Consider the following 20,154-nt stretch of genomic DNA (forward strand, 5'->3'; position numbering starts at 1 on the left):
AAGGGAGAGAAACATCTATCTGTTGCCTCCCACATGCCCCCAACTGGGGACCTGGCCCACAACCCAGGCATGTGCCCTGACCAGGAATTGTACCAGTGACCTTGTGGTTTGTGGGATGTTGCCCATCCCACTGAGCCAGACCAGTAAGGGTCAGACATTTTTAAAGTGACCAGTGACCAACAGTAGAAGCTTCTTTTTGAAGACTTCCTTAAAAATTTTACATGTTCCTCAGTAATTACATTGGGAAATCTGCTTATATTGAAAGACACATTGTATTTACCTGTGCTGAATTTGGGTATAATTCTCCATATAAATAAGTAAATATACTTGTATCACTGCGGGGTGTAAGGTGAATATATAGTTACCAGAGTTTATTTGAATTTTTACTTTCATGCCAGAAAGTGTTTTTTACCTAAAGGGTCTGAGAATACAAATTTAATTTAGGTTATATGGGAAAGTTTTTTTTCATCTAATATACATGTAACTATTCCAGCAGAATAATTTTCATAATTTTATTATTCTATTAATAGATAATAAAGCTTAGTCTTTGAAATACGGCAGTTTTATGTTATTCGTTCCAAATGAAACTTTAAGACTAGCACGTATAATGATACGTTCCCGCACCATCGCCATCAACACTCCCTCGCCCTAGTGCCCTTGTGAGGTTTATGTTCTTACTCCAGGATGGTGATTATGTTCCAGTGTAACTTCTGATAGGTGGGGACCGAGGTCTAACCTTCTCTCTCTTATCCTCTCTCTCAGTAGTGAGGAGGAAACTGACTCTTGATTCTGTCTTCAACAGAGTCTGTGTAGCCCATTGTTTTCTGTTGAATCCTAGAGGTGCTTATTATAATGTGTAGGGTTTTTTTTTTTTTTAATGAAAGAAATCAGGAAAGAATGAAACAAAAAGTAAGCAAAAAGAAAGCTGTAAAAATGCATTTGCATTGTTTAAAGGGAAATGTTAGGTCTCTGTCTCAAAGAACTTGAAGGACACAGATGGTGATGAATTGTATCCGTAACAGTGGCCAAGGGCACACTGCCCTGCCAGGCGTCATACTGAGTTTTGAATTCACAACAGTGACATACCTGAAGAGATTTTTTTTTTCTTGGTTTTCTGGAATAAATGAATGGATTAGCTAATTAATTAATCAGTTAATTAATTTAGAGTTTGAAGCCCAGATTGAACTCAGAAAACATGTCATTCAGCTACTTAAAAGATTTTTCTTCTTTCTGAATGAAGAATAACCTAGAAATCTTGTCTATAGGTCTGGGCTAATTAAAACAACCCATGTTTTTCACACATGATCTTATTATTCTAATAGCAATTTCTGGCAAAATCTTACTACTTTAAAATCATCAGTATCTTGCCCTGACCAGTGCGGCTCAGTTGATTGGGCATCGCCCTGCAAACCAAAAGGTCACTGGTTCGATTCCTGGTTGGAGCATGAGCCTGGGTTGTGGGTTCGGTCCCCCAGTGGGGTGTATGTTTCTTTCTCACACACGGATGTTTCTGTATCTCTTTTTCTCCTGCACATCCCCTCTCTCTAAGAATAAATAAATAAAATCCGAATATTAATAATAATAAAATTGTCAATGTCCTTTAAATTCTCATTGCCCTTGAGCCTCAAAACAGAAAAGTGGGCACTTACCTTGATAATGTTGTCTCTGGTAGAAGAATGAAAGGAGTGGTTGAGATCAGACGACCTGAGGGAGCGCGTTTGCACATTTTCTGAGATCCACTTCGTTTGGGCTCGTTCATTAAGATAGCAAATGTGTACAGAAACACTGTTGCTCATCAGAGTCTTCCTTCGGGTGTAATTCTTGCCCACTCCTGCACGTTTTCAATTTCACTTTTTAGTAGGTTACATTATTTACTAGTTATTCAAAGCAGTAAATTTTTAAGCACATTAGTAAAACAGTTTTCAAAATGAGTGATTAAACCATGGAGGGCAACATCTCTGTTAAAAAAAAATAATTCGTATTTAATCAGTTAAAGTGAGTGCTTGTTCCAAGATAAAGGCTAGAGTTTGGAGAGTCATGTTTTAGGGTTATATTTTGTTGTTTTAAATTTTTTTTATAGTAGGCATCTATAATTGCCCTACTTTTAACTCTCAAAGAAGCAATTTTTGTAACTGGAAGTCAGTAAAATTAAGTCCTAACGGGGAAAATCCAGGGACTGACCAAAAGCATGGGCTCTGCTTCTCTAGCCCTGTGGCCTGGACAGCTCTCTCGGCCTCCCTGTTACCTGCTTAACGTGAGGACGCGCACAGCACCTGCTTCCCAGTCAGGCGGCAGAGACGGCAGGAGGTGGTGAACAGGAAGCCCTAAGCTCAAGGCTTGTCACACAATAAATGTTTGGGAGTATTGGCTACTCTCACTGTTATCAATATTACTACTTTTTAATTTGTTTCAGATTTTAATTAATGTTTTCTTCAGCAGGAAATATCTTTTTTAAAAGAAGATTTTATTTATTTACTTTTAGAGATGGGGAAGGGAGAAAGAAAGAGAGGGAGAGAAACATCAGTGTGCAAAAGGAACATCCATTGGTTGCCTTTCCCATGCCCCCATCCAGGGACATACATGGCCCACAACCCCGGCATGCGTCCTCACTGGGAATGGAACCGGTGACTTTTTGGTTCGCAGGACCAGGCCCAACCCACTGAGCTATACCAGTCCGGGCGGAAATATCTTTTTAAATGATTAAAAATATCGAGTCATTAGGAATTCAGCTGTGGCATTTCTTTTCTTTATTTGTATTGTTAGATACCGTTGCAGACATTTTCTTTCCCTTTGTCCCCTCCTCCCAGCCCCTGGTCCCCCTTCCCTCCGGCTGTCACCACACTGTTGTCTGTGGCCGTGAGTTACACATGTATGTTCTTTGGCTAATCCCCTCACCAGTACATTGAGTTCTTGCCATCTTACTGTAGACTGTCTTTTATATACCCTTACAAGGCACTGTAGGTAATTTTAAGATTACACATCATTAGCTACATCTAGAATTTACAGAATAATGACAATGCCCTGGAAATAGCTTCCTGCCTCTCTGATTTGCTGGACAGTTTTATATTTTTGCTGTAATCCATTCCTCAAGAGGCGGTATGGCCTGGGTTGAAAGTACCACTCGATGCTTTCATCTACGAGGGATTTGACCTTGGGCAAGTAGCTTAGCTTCTCTGGATGTAGATTTTATGATCTTTAACGTGAGGGTGTGGGACTAAATGGTTTCTAAAGTTCCTTTCAACTGTAAAAATCTCTCTCCAAAGAATAATCCCTCAGTTTTCCAAGAGGCATAACTCATTCTTACCTGTATTAGTGAGAAGACAAAGCATAACAACAGATTCATAGCACATGGCAATGTGGTTTTATGATTGAAGAAAAGATATGACTGAAGACCTTCGGAAAACTTAAATCCTGTCATAATATTGCAGAATTGGGTACATGAGTTTTTTTTTTTTTAGAAAGGAGTAACGGTTTTCAGGAACATGTATAAAGGACACATGGACAAAACCAAATGGGGATGGGATCAAGGGTGGGAAGTAGGGATGGCTGGATGGATGTGGGGGAGTGGTGGAGGGAACGTGGAGACAACTGTACTTGAACAACAATAAAAACTGTGGGGAAAAAGATGAGCAAACAAACAAAAGAGCATACTGAACTCAGGGCAGCAAATGTGGTGTCTGGGGTTTATTTAGGACAGCCAGGACATGCTCCCTTTCATAGAGGACTCAGGAGTCACCAAGCATTCAGCTCCTTGTACTATTGAGTGAGTTGGATTTGATGCCAGAAGGCTGTGAGCAGGGCACTTCTGGCAGCTCCTTGTTGATAAGAATGTTCTGAGATGTCGATGGGAGTTGTGCGGATTGTAGTCAGAAACAGAATGCTGTCCCGAATGCACTCAGAGAGCAACAGCACTACAGGCATCCCGTGCCGGCTGTTCGCTGCCTGTGCTGGAACACAGAGCAGTTGGAAAAGCCCACCCTGACTTAGTCGTGGGCTCAGCAGCTGTACGTCACCGATCAGGGTTTAGACGGCAACACTGAACTGGGTAAAAGTGACCCCCAGAGTTTACAGAGGGCTTCAGTGGAGATGCTTTATCCTTAAAATGTGTGGAGGGGACAATAGGTGGGAAATACCTGGGTGAATTCGTTGAAATGAAGAGGAGCTATAATTAAAGATTAAAATGTTTATGCCATGTTTATCACAAATTAAAGGTGAAACCTGATGGAGATAATGAATAGCTAAGAGGGCCTTCTATATACATGTATTTTTCCGTACTGAAATTCTTTATTATTAAAAGTTTCCTGAGTGGTTTGAAGCTAGAACATAACAAACCTGGTGTTAAGGTATGTGCTACAGGCCATTATTTAGGTGTTTGGTTTGGACATTATACTTCTATACTCAGTATATATTTTTCCATAATTAAAGATCTTATCTTACTCCAGTCTGTTCTCGGCGGTTCAGTTTTATCAAGCCCAGTCTGGATTTTGACTAGGAACTGACACGAGACTCCATTTCCCTGTGTTTGAATGGAGTGTTGACCTTCCCACCCCCACCTTCATTTTTATTTATTAAATAAAAAATGTAGCCTGATCTTGGGGTATTTTTACAGAAGTCAAAAGTCCTCTCTTCTATTTAGTACTCAGGTATGGGTTTTCTGAGAGACTGTGTACAAGTCACTTAAAAATTTTACAGCATAAATCAGCTGAAGAGAGAAAGTTCAGTCTTAATTTGGAAATGTTTTGGATTGAAAAACCTATTTTATAGTATGGATTTTTATTTTTTAATAAAGACATTGAGTACTTTTCAGCTGATGCAAAATTTGGTAACACCTCCTGCTCTTTTTCGGGTGATAGTGGAAGGACAGTGCGGTGGGCAGGGTGTCCGAGGCTGAGGGAGGAGACGAGCAGCCACAGAGGAGTGGCACATGTAGGGTCACGGAGTCCTCTGCTGTGACTGGATCTGCAGTGGGCAGCGTTTGAGAACGTAGGCTGGATGGACCCAGGTATCATATGTGGCCCAAGCTAGAGAAATTGCTAGGGAGTATTTAAAGTTGTTTAGTTAGTTTGCTTGTTTTTGTTACTGCTGTTTGTTTTTTTTAGAGCAAGAAACAGCTTGTGTGAAAAGCTTACCATAGGAATTTCACACTAGTGGTCATGGAGGAGGGTATGTTGAATGGAGAGGGAGCAGTCCGATTTCTGTTTCTGAAACACTGGTTGAATGGCTGAGGTCCTTCTGGTTACGTATGGTCTGCACATCTGCAGAATGGCATGTTAGCAGGATTCTTGCCAGAGGGCAAAGTTCGTGGAACTCCAGCTTCAGGGGTTAGCAGACTTTTTCTCAAAAGGCCAGATAGTAAATACTATAGGTTCGTGAGCATCATGGTCTCTATTGCAACTAATCAGCTCTATATTTCTAGCTCTAAAGCAACCATAGGCAGTAAGTAGAAAAATGTGCACGACCGTGTTATAGTAAAATTTTTATTTACAAAAATAAGTGGCCATTACAGGCCATAGTTTGCCAAGCCCTGGTTCGCATTATAGTGAGAAGAGGGTCGGAGGCAGGACTCTGCGATCGTCTCTTCATGCAGCTGTACGGGGAGAGGGACTCCTCACAGAGCATGGGGGGGGGGCAGGAGCACAGGGACAGAGTGAGGATCGGGGCAGTGGGAAGAGGGTGGTAGGAAGGAGTAAGGACAACTCTTGTTTTTAAAAGGAGCCATAGGAAATTGAACACTGAATATTTGATATTAAGGAATGGCTAATGTTTTTAGATTGTGATAATGGTAATGTGGTTTTGTTCTTAAAAAGGATTCTTATCTTTTAGAGATCCACATTGAAATAATTATCGATGGAATGATGTGATAAATGGAAGTTATTTTAAAATAATCCATTGGAGTTGTAAGAGAGGGAAATAGATGGAACAAAATGGTCTTTGAGTTGAAAATTCTTTGACCCTGGGTGATGGACACATAGGGATTTGTTGTACTAGTCTTTCTGCTTTTCTTTTTAAGTTTTTAAAAAGGATTTTATTTATTTTTAGAGAGAGAAAGAGAGGGAGAGAAACATTCATGTGTGGTTGCCTCTCATGTGCCACCTGGCCTACAACCCAGGCATGTGTCCTGATTGGAAATCAAACCAGCAACCCTTTGGTTTGCAGGCTGGCACTTAATCCACTGAGCCACACCAGCCAGGACTCTGCTTTTGAATATCTTTTAAAACTTCCATAATAAAAAGTTATTTTAATAAAAGGCTTTGGATTTGGCAATTAAGGAGTTTACTTCAGAGTCCGTTCCTGAGACAATTGGAGAAAAAAGTCGATTGCAGGTGATGGATGACAGAGGGTTAAGCAGTTTGCTTCCTGAGAAAGAGGAGAAAGAGGAAAGACTACAAAGGAGAGAGAAGGTCGAGGAAGCCAGTGGCGAGGCAGACTCAGTGATGAGAATTGTGGAGGAAGTTCTCGGAGGACCCAGAGTGGAGGGACTTGGGAGCATTCTTCACCTCATGGTCATTTTGATTTATCCCCAAATACAGGTGTGTCCTGAACCATGAATTTATAGAATAATGACAGTGCCCTTGAAATAGCTTCCTACCTCTCAAAAATGAAATCAAAGGTACTTTCCCACAAAGTAGGAAAATAATGATGGGTTTGTGTAAAAACCTGTGTGTCTGCTGGTAGACATTTGGGCACTTGTCACAATATGGCAAGGGAATGAATTTCACATGACAGTAATCTCTAGAGATTTATAGAACAGCTGAAAACATTAAGTTATGCATTCTCTTCTGCAAGCTTCTACAGTCATACCTTCAAGTCCCTCCTCTCGTTTAAATACCATCTGCTTAGACTTTTATGAAAGGCGTGCCTCTTATACAACATTTGGAAACTACAGGGCAAAATTAAGAAAACCAATCATGTTTTTTCCTAAGACACATCTAATGCCAGTAACGGAATTACTCTAACTTCTCTAGGTTGGGCACTAGAATTAATACACCGCGCCTTCCCTTCATGCATTTAAAGTATATTAAGGAAACAGGCCAAGAAACAGGGCGATAAAGTCCCCTAAATTTAAATAGTCTTTCTGAGTTTTTTGATGAATTCTTGCTTTAACAAGTATAAATGCCCTAAATAAAACACCTTTTTGTTTCACTTTCAGTAAATTTGGAACTTTTAACATAGTGTTCTTTCTAATTCGAATTTTCCTTGATTTGATTATTTTTGCTGTCATTAACTAAAACCCGCACTAGGAAGGGGGGCAAAGCATGTGTGCTGTATGTTGTGTATCATTCTAGTGAGACGAACCTGTGAGAACCTTATATTTGGAGTATGCGTGGGCAAGCTAAGTATAGATGAGTTCACTTCTTTTGTTTTGTTCTCAAGTTGGGTGACAGCTGAGAGAAGCAACAGAATAGATACCTGCACCACCCATGGATCAGCAGGTGCACTGTATTCTCCATCACTTCATCTGAATTGAGCCAGTAATGCGTCATGTCATTGTGTTTTGTCCTTTTGTTTAAAAGTTATTTATTGGAGACTTTCCCATTGCACACAGTATAGCAACGTGATGTACTCTAGGGCTAGATGAAACAGTCTGTAATTAGCTGACAGATAATTAGCACTTTCAGGATACCATTTTCATCTTATAATCATTTACTCTCAATGAGCTAAGTTGTCTTCTGTAATTTACCTGGCATGTGTGTTATTGGGGTGCAGTCATGCTTTCTTTTTACATAAGAGATGAATCAGTCAGAAAACTCGGAAGGCACCAGTAGACTTTCTACCAAGAATGGCCAGTGTTAGAATGTGGTATTTTTCAAACATCTTCGTTTTAGATTGAGTGTTGCCAGTCTCCCCTCCCCTGTTTATTTAAAGTGTTATTTACCAACCAGTATCATAGGTTCAAATGACTAGGTATTGCCTTTTTAAGTTGCCAATATTTTTCTTTTTCAAGTACGTTCTAAACTCCTGTGTTAAGTAGAAATATTTGTTAAGTTTCTAAAGCAAAATTTCAGTAAAATATTTGATTGTCATAGTTTTTCTTCTTAAATGTTTATCTCACAATTTTTTTCTTTAACATATGTTAAACTTTCATTTTAGGTCTTGTCTCAAGAATAAGCATTATTTTGAGTTTTTGAGGCAAAAAAATTATGTACATATAAGTAATTTGTCCAGTTGATTAATAAAAAGGTGGTATAAGCTACATTTAAATAATTCATATACAAATAACTTTTGACTCGTGATTTGATAATGCTTAGCTGTTAGGTTTTATACATCATTCAGACTGTGTTTACATTGAATTTTTGATTTATCTAAAATAAACTATTATACATGTATGTTACTTCAGTCCATTATTCTCTGATAATTGTTAAGTACATGGCACAGTCCTTATAGAAATAAGGTGCTTTTTATAATCTTTTGCTTTTGGTCCTTTTTTGTGAATAGCCTGGACTATTCACTGTCTATTTAATAATAGCAAGCTTTGTTAGGGGGTTAGGAAACACAACATTAAAAATATGTTGACATACTAACTAATGAAAGTTGGAAAAAGTGTTCTTCTTGAGACTCTATAAAAATATGTCCAGTACAGCTTACAATTTATTATATCCTTTTTACTGTATCATTTGCAGTAATACATTTGACAGTCAGACAGGCTTGATAATGCTTTGAATCTTAGTATTGTTCACTTTCCATCTCCATGGCAGAATGTTTCTCTAGTTAGAAGACTTCGAAAGTACAATGGTTTTGTTTAAAAAATGAAGTATTACACTTCAAGAAATTATTGCTCTCTGGTTTTTTTATTAGCTTCCTCTTCAACCCTTGAAACTGATATCCATCTGGTATCTTCTAATAGTGAACCATTCAGCAGTTAGGGCGTTACTGATTTATTTAGTGTTCTTTTGGGTTAGTCTTCTATTGCTGCCCAACACATTACCCCTACCAGGGGCGTCCAACCCACGGGCCACACGCAGCCCAGGATGGCTGTGAATGCGGCCCAACATCAAGTCGTAAATTCACTTAAAACTTTTTTTATTGCTTACCAGTTTTCATTAGTGTTTGTGTATTTAATGTGTGGCCCAAAACAACTCCTCTTCTTCCAGTGTGGCCCAGAGACACCAAAAAGTTGGACACCCCAAACCATAACAGCTTAAAGCAACAAATATTTATTACCTCACAGTTTCTGTGGGTAGGCATCCCAGAGAAATGAGCTGAGTTCCTCTGGCTGAGGGTCTCTCACAGGCTGCAGTCATCTCCAGGTTCGACGTGGGAGAGTTGCCTCCAAGCTTACTCACACGGCTCTGCCTAGCCGTGGGTCCACACTTGTGGGCTGGAGACATCCTTGTCTCTTGACTCTCTGTAGAATAGCTTGCAATATGGCAGTTGGCTTTCTTCAAAGCCAGTCAAGAAAGAGGTAGCATCTCATCACTTTTGCCATAGTTTATTCCTTAGAAGTGAGTTGCTAGCTCCACCCAGACTCAAAAGGAGGTGGTTATGTAGGGCGTGGGTACTGGGAGGTATAGGGATCTTAATGGTTGCCTGCCGAATCTCTTGGGAGTACTTTGGAACTCATAGAAATTTACCACTCTTCCTATATTGCTTCATAGGATTATGGTGATAAAACTCCCTGTTCAGATTGAACTCCCTTCACTTAGCTTGCTTTCGCCTCACAATCTTGAATGAATCACTTGTAGCTGCTCTCCAGTACATTCTGGTATTTTTGCAGGAAGGGATACAAATCAGGTCAGGGGTAAAGGAATGTTCATTTACAGATACAGGGCTTTGTTAAAGGCTCTAACGTGCTGTATCAGAAAGTGTACTGTTGGAAGTATTTTATGCTCTGTTCATCATGTAGATTCTAATGTTTACCTTGTTCAGTATTGGTAAAGGTTTTCAAGGTGTCATGAAACGATGGGGATTTAAAGGCCAGCCTGCTACTCATGGTCAAACGAAAACTCACAGGAGACCTGGAGCTATTTCAACTGGTGTAAGTACAACTTAGCGACACTCTTCTTAAGGCTAAATGTTCAACTTCTGTGCATGGAGGCTTTAGTCTGTGCTTGGGATGAAGTCACATAATGTTAATGTGACTCAAGGTGGGTCCTGGTACTTGTCACACATTTTTGAGCCCCAGCCTTACTTAATTTCCAGAAGCCAACTTGAATTAGTTAAACGCTAAGTATCTACAGTCAGTATTGTTAATGTTTTTCTACCTACTTTCCCATTCCCATCTCTGACTCCTATGCTATACTCTGAAGTCAGCTGCAAGAAATCGGGGATTAGCCCTGGCTGGTGTAGCTCAGTGGATTGAGTGCGGGCCTGCGAAACAAAGGGTCACCGGTTCGATTCCCAGTCAGGGCACATGCCTGGGTTGCAGGCCAGGTCCCCAGTGGGGGACACGTGAGAGGCAACCACACACTGATGTTTCTCTCCCACTCTTTCTCCCACCTGTCCCCTCTCTCTAAAAATAAATGAATAAAATATTAAAAAGAAATTGGGGATTACAGTGCCCTTTCATCTGGACCCCCTGGTTCCTTCACAGATTCTTTCCCCTTAAAAGACAGTTGGGAAAGATCATCAAGGACCAGTATAATGGTGCACGAGAAAAGTGGTAGAGAAGAAATGGAGAAATAGACCATACGTACATAGGAAATGGAGAAGGACTTTCGTATTGCTAATTCAGTTCGACCTTCCCAGAGATGTAGCATAAAATGCCAGGGTGGGGGCTGGGAGTGTTCTTTGGAGCATCAGAGTAACGCAAGTTTAATCTCTAAAGCTTGATGTATATGTATATGTAGGGTTAACTGCAGGTATTTCTACTTTCATAAGAGGAATACAGATTAAAGGTGCTCTGGAGTTGCTCATTTCTTCTGTAGCAGATTGTGTTATGAAGCTCTTTGATTTTTGCCTCTGTTAGTAAGGACACAGGGAAACGGCACTCTCATCCATGGCTGGTGGGAACACAGTAGTGTGTTCCTTATGGAGGAGAATGGACAACATCTAACAGAGCTACATCGCAGTCCTGCCAGGACTCTACCCTAAAGATACCCTCCCCAAAATATGAAAGTGCATTTTCACAAAATTAGTCACTGCAGCTTTATTTGTAATTACAAGTGTGATGCCCATTCCTGGGAATTTGGATGAATAATGTATGGAATTGTGCATCTACTCAAGAATACTATGCAGCTGAAAAAAGAATGAGAACATCGTTTTTAAATGATGGAGTGATTTCCAAGATATAAGGAAATGCACGTTACCTGCTTATTTTTGCAAAAAAGGACCCAAAAGATAATCCAGAAACTAATGAGATGTGTTACGTACAAGAGATGAGTGGGACCAGTATGGAAGGGACAGGAAGTGGCAAGAGTGATCGGCACTTCCCTGGATATACTTGTTATACTTGGAAACGTGAATGTTTTACGTAATGAAAATAAAATGAAGGGGAGGATCCACAGTGGGATGTAATTAGAAGATGAACCTACCTGTTTCAAATGAACAGCATCACCTCACCAAAGAGGTAGGGAGTAATTCAAGTAACTTTTGAACACAGTATTTGGCTCTATACCCTGAGTCCACATTTAAAATGTACAGTGCACAAGCATTGAACCCTAATTTTGTATATTTGCAAAATTACTTCAGCTATTCTGAAGTAATTTTCTTTGAATTGTAGGATTGGATAGATAGGTAAATATATGGATAATGGGAGCCAAGTTCCTGACTGTTAGAGAAGGGTATTAAGTTATGAAAAGGAAGGAAATTAAAACGAGCCTTATGTGTTGATAGGTATCAGTATATATTTACTGTATGTTTATGTAAAGAAAGAAACAGATACAGATATGTATATGGGTGTATATACATTTGTGTTTTCGCTATTGAAAGGACCTAAAAGCAAGGATATTCCATAGTAATGAGCACTCCTGGAGCTGAGGTCTTGCTTTCTAAACACCATTCCCCGCTAAAAGGAACTGGGGCTTGTTGGAGAAATGACTGATCTCGTGCATGGGTTAGGAAGAACACAAGATGAACACACACCAGCTTGCTCAAGAAATCAAGGCAGTGCTTAAAAAATGATGACACATGAAAAGGACCCAAGAGCCAGCTAAAATTAGCTCTGACTTGCAAAAATTGGGAGGACAGTTGGATCTGAAAACTTACAAAATGAAATAAACTTAGGATTGATGAGTACACACTGATGCAAATAAACAAAATGGATAGGTTAATAAACAAGTGGGAGGAAAGGGGCTGCTCTTCCTTACAGTGTAATCTCAGCTGACAAATGTGGAAGGGATGATGGAGTGAGAATTTCACTTTGACCGCATCATAGGAATAATTGATTCAGACAGCAGTTACCGATGAATGCCAAAACAAGTGGTAAAAGCTTGATGGAGACTAGTTATTTACAAAGCCCCAAAGCAAATTTCCTCTTAATTACAAAGGGAAAAGTGGTAACCATAGAGTGGATTAACCTAGTGAGCACATCCTGAACTAGCTGATCAGTGTTATACATCACCACTAATTGAACAAGCCAACACCATGTGCCTCCTGGTCGCACTCCAGGAAAAAAGCACATCATCACTTCTGTAGAGATTCCTGTCGGACATGCATCTAATCACAGGGAAACATTAGGCAAACCCAAATCGAGTGATATTCTACAAAATAGTTGGATCATAACCTTCAGAACTGTCAAGGTCATGAAATGCAGCAGCTGCTCCAGATCGAAGACTAAAGAGACGTGACAACCAAGTGCAATATGTGACTGTGAAGTGGGCCCTGCGCTTGGGGGATATAAAGAATTTGTTGGCGCAGTTGACAAAATTAGAATGTGGACTGTGGATAAGATGATAATGTTTTAAATTTCCTGAGTTCTAAAATTGTACTGTGGTTGTGTAAGAGAATATCCTTCCTAGGAAATAGACCCTGGAGTACTTACAGGTCGAGGAACAACATGTCTGCCCCCAAACTTGAGTGACACGGGCTGTGTGTACATAGTGAGAGTGAATGGGGAAGCAGATGGCGAGGTGTAAACAGTCGGTACATGGGGGCAAAGAGTATGGGAGCCTTTTCTGTTACTTTTGTGACTTTTTCATAAATATAAAATTATAAAAATTATATAAAATAAAAAGTTATAAAAATGAGGTAGATCATAAATGTAAACTTTAGAGCTTAAGACCTCTTTTTAGAAAATGTAGGAGTAAATCTTCATGACCCTTGGTATGGCAAAACTGTATATATGACACCAAAAATACAAGTAACCAAAGACGATGTAGATAAATTAGACTTCATCAAAAGTTTAAACTTTGGGCTGCTCAGAGTTCCATCAAGGAAATGAAAAGGAGAAACTCTTACAACCCAGTAGTAAAAAATAACCCAATTAAATGTAGGCAAAGGACTTTGCTTCCCAAAAAAAGATATACAAATGTCCAATAAGCACAGGAAATGCTTAACATATTTGGCCGTTACAGAAATGTAAATCAAAACCACAGTGAGATGTCTGTAATTAAAAAGGCAGGTAATAACAAATGTTGGCAAGGATGTGGGAGAATGTTCTAAAACTGATTGTGGTGATACACAGCTTTCTGAACATACTAAAAACATTGAACTGTACCCTTTAAAAGGGTGAGATACGTGTTTGTGAGTTTTATTAATAAAGTTCTCTTGAAAATTAGGCATGTAGAAGAAGGACCCAATCTTATAACTCAAGTTAGTTATTTGTTATGAAATATACTGTGATGTGTTTGTAAATAATCCTTTCAGTAAGGACTAGCTAGTGACTGCCTTTAAATCCTAACAGTTGGGGTATGCTTTTAAGGAGAGTGAATTTACTGGGGAGAGCAGAGTCTTTTTTTAGTAATGTCATGTTAAGCAAGGGGCTTATCACGGAGCATATTAAACTTTCCTGTGATATAGAATAAATACAGAATGAATAAGAGTGATGGTCTGTCTGTAATATTCAGAATTGTCTTATAAGCTCTGGATTATCTCCCAATACGAGCTGCTTCCCTGGACGTTTGCCTGTTGTTGTGAGAGTAGTGATGCAAAAGTTATCTTTCAAGAATTCTTGTGTTATGAGGGCCTTTCCGATTTTAGATGTAATTCAGATTTCCTTCTTTAGATGTGAAATTATTATCCATTATCAAAGCCAAAATCAGAGAGACTGTGTGAAGCCGTTTGATTTATGTGGGTCAGAGACAACCGGGGCTGAAGAAACAAAGTCAGTAGTCTGGTGACTCTGTCCTTTCATCAGTCCGGCGCAGGGAGGGCACAACAAAAGCGAGGGCAGGAGTCGGGCCATTGCAGCGGCAGTCGTGGGGATGGGGCCCATTAAATCCACCAGCACAGAAGGTCAGTGCAGGTGGGCCAGGCAGTTCGTTGTTTCTCTGGTGTGTGACGTGTTCGTGTAACCTTTAAAGTTCTCAACCAGTGTTCGCGCAGCTGCTACTCTCTTGTTACTTGAGTTTTTCCCCTAAATCTGTTCTTAGTCCGTATTTATTTTGTTGCTCTAATCTTAGATTACTCTTACTGGGGTGAATGTGCCTAAATCCGAATTTAGTTCTTTACTGGGGCCTAGCAGAATGGGGGGGAAATGAAACACTTTAATAACTCCCTTCTTGTTTACATTTTGTTTTGATCAGAACTGTTTGAAACTGACTACTTAACAGTGCTGATTTCCGTTCTCTCATTCAGGATGTAGCAAGAGTCTGGCCTGGAACTAAAATGCCTGGACAAATGGGAAACATCGATAGGACAGAATTTGGACTGAAAGTAAGTTTCTGAAGTCGCTCTTTTTAAGAGCAATTAAATTAATGCCTAAATGCAAAGGCGCTGGAGTATGTATTTAATGTGTGTCTGTTTAATTATTGTTGTTCAATTTAATGATTGATTCTAATAGATTTTACAGTTATTGAGGGGTGAATAATACAAACAGTTCATGTATTCTGAACTGTGTTTGTATTATATATTCTCAAATTTTTTAAAGTTTGATTTTATTTCTTGCTTTAGGTGTGGAGAATAAACACAAAGCACAATATAATCTATGTAAATGGCTCTGTACCTGGACATAAAAATTGCTTAGTAAAGGTATGTTTCACTATCTTTATTTGCTATTGTTTGTGTATGTGGATGTGAATAAAATTCTCCTTTAACCCATAAACATTGTAGCTTGAAAATTAGTGGCTGTTTTTCCATGAGCTCTCTGATTTTTTTTTTTTTCTTTTTAGCCTGAGTTAAAAAATTGCACAAAATAACCTATAGTACATGTCTATACAATGATGAGCCTGCAGAGGGGGCAGGACCAGTAAGCAGAGGCTCTTTAGAAATGTGGAAAGGAGATTAGGGTACTGTTGCCAAAATATGATAATACAGTTAAATGAGAGAGTCAAGAAGAAAGGTGATTAGAGGTAGACATTTTAAATAAATAACAAAAATCCCGTTGTTATTACCACCATTGCTTTGATTGTACTTTTAAGTATTTTTCCTGAAAATATGCATGTTCATTTTTATGTTCAAAAACAAAGTAAAAAGAAGAAAACAAACATGTTGCACGGGATAGATGTGAAGAAGAACCCGTGCTCTCAGAGATGTGTTTCTATCAGATAAAATCCAAATTACATTCTCTGCCTGGGCTCAGACCAATGTAATGCAAAGTAACAATATCACTTGAATTTTGAATCTTTCACTCTGAGAATAAATTTATACAACAATAGCTATTCCTAGAAATATATCCTTTATTAATTTCCCAACAATAACAACAAAGGTAGGTTGAAACTTAAACCTGAGATTTTGTTTTTTAAGATTGTATTTATTTATTTTTATTTATTTATTTATCTTTAGATGGGAAGGAGAGAGGGAGAGGAACATCAATGTATGGTTGCCTTTCGTGCGTCCCCTGCTGGGAACTGGCCTGCAGGGAACCAGCCTGCAACCCAGGCATGTGCCCTGACTGGGAATTGAACCACAATCCTCTGGTTCGAAGGCCTGTGCTCAATCCACTGAGCTACATGAGCCAGGGCTAAAGATTGTATTTATTTAGAGAGGGGAAGGGGGTGAGAGAGGGAGAGAAACATCACTGTGGCTGCCTCCTGAGCGCCCCCTACTGGGGACACAGCTGGCAACCCAGGCACATGCCCTGACTCGAAATCAAACCAGTGACCCCTTGGTTCACAGGCTAGTGTTCATTCCACTGAGCCACACCAGCCAGGGCTAAACCTGAGATTTTTCATATTGGGTCTCTTTCTATGTATGGTTTTTATTTCTTAAAGTAGATTCTATTATTATCATAAGGTACAATATTTGTTTTAGTTTTACAGTAATTAAAGTTCCCTTATTGCCAGTATTTTTGACTTCTCACTTTTCTTTAAAAATGTATTTGATGAATATTAGCAAGATCTTTTTTTTTTTAAAGATTGCAGGTGTTTAGGCTTAAGTAGGTTTCCAGGCTCCAAGTGACCCCCTTCTCTAACTGACCACAGTGACAAGCTGTTGAAGCCAGCAGCTTGTCATTGTGCTTCTCATAACATTCGGGCTTTAAAACTCAGTGTATTCCTACCTCCGCACTCCAGGTTTATTACATGTTATGCATATCACAGCCTAATAAAAGAGAAAAAAGGAAAGGGATTACTTTCCAGAGTGCAACTGGACTGGGTAGCAGGAGAATTTTTTGTGTGGTCAAAGCCTTACAGGGTCCGCACAGATAACACCCCTTTTTTATCACAGAATCTTTTATTACAAAATCATCAGCATATAGTCTGCAACACAACTATACCACACTCAAGCACACCCTATGACATTGTGGGTAAACTATTCAAATTAGAACTACAAATTATCACACCCGTATTATTGCCCTACCAGCCTCACTCAGGCGGGCCCTCCGTCTGCCGGGCCCTGTGCGTTCCCACTCGCTGCACACGAGGCCCGGCGGGCTTGCCGCTGGCCTTGCTGCTGCTCCTGTGGCTTCTCGGGCGCCACCTCAGATGTCCTTTGACACCAGCGGGGTGAATTGGTCAGCTGGCTGGAAAAACCATACTATATGCACTGGTTTTCTGATCTGGCTGTTATGAACAATTTATAATCAGTAACATCTATTACTCAGCTTTTCGTCCACTTTAATGAAAGATTACTTTCAGAAACTGAATCAGCTCTCTTACTGGACGATAGCCTGCTGTCGCTGAAGGCGGTCAGAAGGTGCCCCCGAGGCCATTCTAAAGGGGAGTCCAAATATGTTCTGAGAACTAGAGCAGCAGAGAAATGTCTAGTCCACTTTGAACTGTGAACATAGTCTCAGTGAATATTCTCAACAAACATATTTTGATTTTAAAAAAAACTCATCTTGGAAGAAAAGTCTTTGAATTGTGGTACCTAAACAGCTTCTGTTTTGTAGCCTTAAATGTCTGCCCCAAGCATTAGGGTGTAGGTTTGAATGGGGCATTTGTGGGCTTGCGTTTTAAACCTCACAAGTCCGGCACACCTTTTGCTCTCCTTCAGCCCACTTTCCCGATTCCTCGGGGTGACTGACTGCACAGCAGGTGAGGAAGCCCCGTGCCAGTGCCCGGGAGAAGGAGGCACTTCCTGTGGGCAGGCAGCCTCTTCCCCGTTCACTCTCCCCACGGGAGCTTTTGCTCCCTCAGAGTGCGGGCCACCAGTAACACGTTTTTGTAATTCTAAAATGAGTAGCCGTAGCACTGGGAATGACCGGCCTGTTTAACTACCGTAAGCTTTTGTTGTTGTTCGGATTCACTAAAGGGTATGAAGATGGGTGAAGAACTATTCACAGCATAATGCAGCTTATGTCATGTGTGCTCACTCCTGTATCTTAATTTATCATTTAAGTTGATTTTCACGTGTGCTTGTTGTTGTGTGTGTCCTAACCTCTACCATTCCTCAAGGATTTGGACTGATTTGCCAGTACACATACACTTATAAAGAATGGGGCAGATAGTTGCCGGGTCTGGGGAAGCCGGGGTGCCGTTAAGTGTACAAACTCACAAGCCCTGCGGTCTTGCACAGTGTAAGGCAGGCTGCACACTTTGGCCCTAGAGACACGGTCGTGACTTATGTCTCAAGTCAGTGAGTTACATACAGTAGCACTTACAGCTAAAATATTTAAGCAGTGCATTGGTCTGAAATGTTACGTATGATAAGTTTAGAAAAGTGTAGAAGTAACTGAGAATTCACTGTTTAGGTCATTTAGGAGCAAATGTTTGCATTTACCAAATTAGCATAGAAAATTTAATTGTTTTAATACAATTAATTTAATAAAACTGAAGATTTATTCAGTTTTATTTTCAGTTCTAAATTCTGACACAGTTTAAATTGGTGAGAATATGACCTTTTATTCCCCTGTTAAAGTTCAACCCAAGATTAGTTGGAAAAAAAATAAGATTATTTTCTTCTGGGCAACTTACTGATAGTTTTTTGGAATAGTTTTAATGAGAGAGATTAAAATAGATACATTTTTCTGTAGTTAGCTATTCCTAGCAGCTGTGTACTTATTTCAGCCAAAATGATTATGACTTATTTTACTCTGTGTGTAATTAATTCTATGTAATTTTTTTATTCCTCTCTAAGACTATAGAACACAGGTGGCAAACACAAGGCCCATGGGCCGGATCCGGCCACCACCTTGTTTTATCCGGCTCAGCACCTTGTTTCTACCCAGTGGCAGCACCAAGCTCTCAGTTAATGAGTAGTCACATTTACACAGTCCTAAAACTACATCCGGCCCTTTGAAGGCGACCGTGAGGCTGATACGTGAGGCTGATATGGCCCCCGGTGAAAACGAGTCTGACGCCCCTGCTGTAGAGAGAATAAGTCAGAGGCTTTAAAGAGCCCAAAAGACATTTTCCAAAAAATAAAACCCAACCTTTTAGATTGTAGCAGTAGCTGGACTGTTCCTTCGTTTATGAATTCACAGATAGAATATTTTTAGACTATAAAGAGTTATTAATAGGGATATAAACTTATGAGTTTATTTTTTTGCTGAACACTATTCTGTTCTTAGCTTTTAAATGAGAATGCTACTTGTTAAATGTAAGCTAATTTCCTTAATGATATTTTTGATTATGTGCTCTTAGAATTAAGACTCATAAAAATACTATGTAAACTATTTTTAACTCCAGCTAAACATTTGTTATAAAATAAAGTAGATAATATGAATAACTGTAATTGAGAAGTAGGTAGTAATGCCTTTTGGATATACAGTTTACATCAGATCTTTATATTTGAAACGTCAATTGGATATAACTTATGTAACTAGTAATTAATAGACTAAAATTTGTCCTGTTGGGCCATTCTAAAGATTTACAAGTAATGGATAAAATACAAATTAATAATCAGTAATTTTCTTAGGAGGTAGCTGATCAAGTTGAAGATTGGATTAAATTTATAAGTAAAAAGAATACATTGAGTTCCTTTTACATATAACAGTTGCATTATTCACATTAGAAAATAAAGAACCAGTATTCCTTGATTATGAATAATCATTAGAACAGGTTATCTTTAAATAACTTAATTGGCAGCACTTTTAATAAGATCTTTGCTTCCTCCCCCAGATCAGAGATTCTAAACTACCTGCATATAAAGATTTCGGTAAAAATCTGCCATTCCCCACGTATTTCCCTGACGGAGATGAAGAGGAGCTACCAGAAAATTTGTATGATGAAGATGTGTGTCTCCCCAGCTCCCCTTCGGTCACATTTGCCTGACCTCATGGACACGGAAGAGCAGCACATGTGTTTTTAACTTGGATGAGCCAGAACAGTCAGACACCCAGGAATTATACATAGTTTGCTTTTTAGGCCACAAGAATGTCACACTTGCCACCTTTGTCAAGGGCAAAAATGTGTCATTCATCCTTCAATGGCATTTTTAAACATATTAAATAAATCAATAAATTTTGCATATTAGCAAAATTTTTATAATTTGTGGCTTTTATTTCTCTCTTTACTACATGTTTTTCAAGTTACCTTTAAGATGTTCATAAATCTAACTTCTGTTAAAGACCTGTCTTTGTAAATGCGCTCGACTGCGGGGCAATGGCGACCGAGGTGCAGCCTGTGTGGAGAGCGTGGCCGTGTCCTAAGGTTCTGTCCTGTCGGTCCACCCCATTCACAGTCCTAAAGGAGCGGGAAGGGGGGCTCTCTGTTTAAACTACAGGAACAGGCGTCACAG

The 20,154-nt window shown here is 39.5% G+C and overlaps 1 protein-coding gene across 1 annotated transcript in view; it reads left to right on the top strand.

Annotated features, from left to right (window-relative positions):
- Positions 1 to 19,857, top strand: part of MRPL3 (mitochondrial ribosomal protein L3) — a 40,435-nt gene extending 20,578 nt beyond the window's left edge. The window contains exons 7-10 of the mRNA XM_037143901.2: positions 9,868 to 9,976; positions 14,674 to 14,751; positions 14,989 to 15,066; positions 19,536 to 19,857. Coding sequence (XP_036999796.1) covers positions 9,868 to 9,976; positions 14,674 to 14,751; positions 14,989 to 15,066; positions 19,536 to 19,688 — 418 coding nt within the window. The 3' untranslated portion in view covers positions 19,689 to 19,857. The remainder of the gene's footprint in view (positions 1 to 9,867; positions 9,977 to 14,673; positions 14,752 to 14,988; positions 15,067 to 19,535) is intronic.
- The last annotated feature ends 297 nt before the right edge of the window (positions 19,858 to 20,154 follow it).

Source organism: Artibeus jamaicensis, unplaced genomic scaffold (genome assembly GCF_021234435.1).
Source record: "Artibeus jamaicensis isolate MK-2021 breed Jamaican fruit bat unplaced genomic scaffold, CSHL_Jam_final contig_519, whole genome shotgun sequence".
In the NCBI taxonomy this organism is placed as follows: domain Eukaryota; kingdom Metazoa; phylum Chordata; class Mammalia; order Chiroptera; family Phyllostomidae; genus Artibeus; species Artibeus jamaicensis.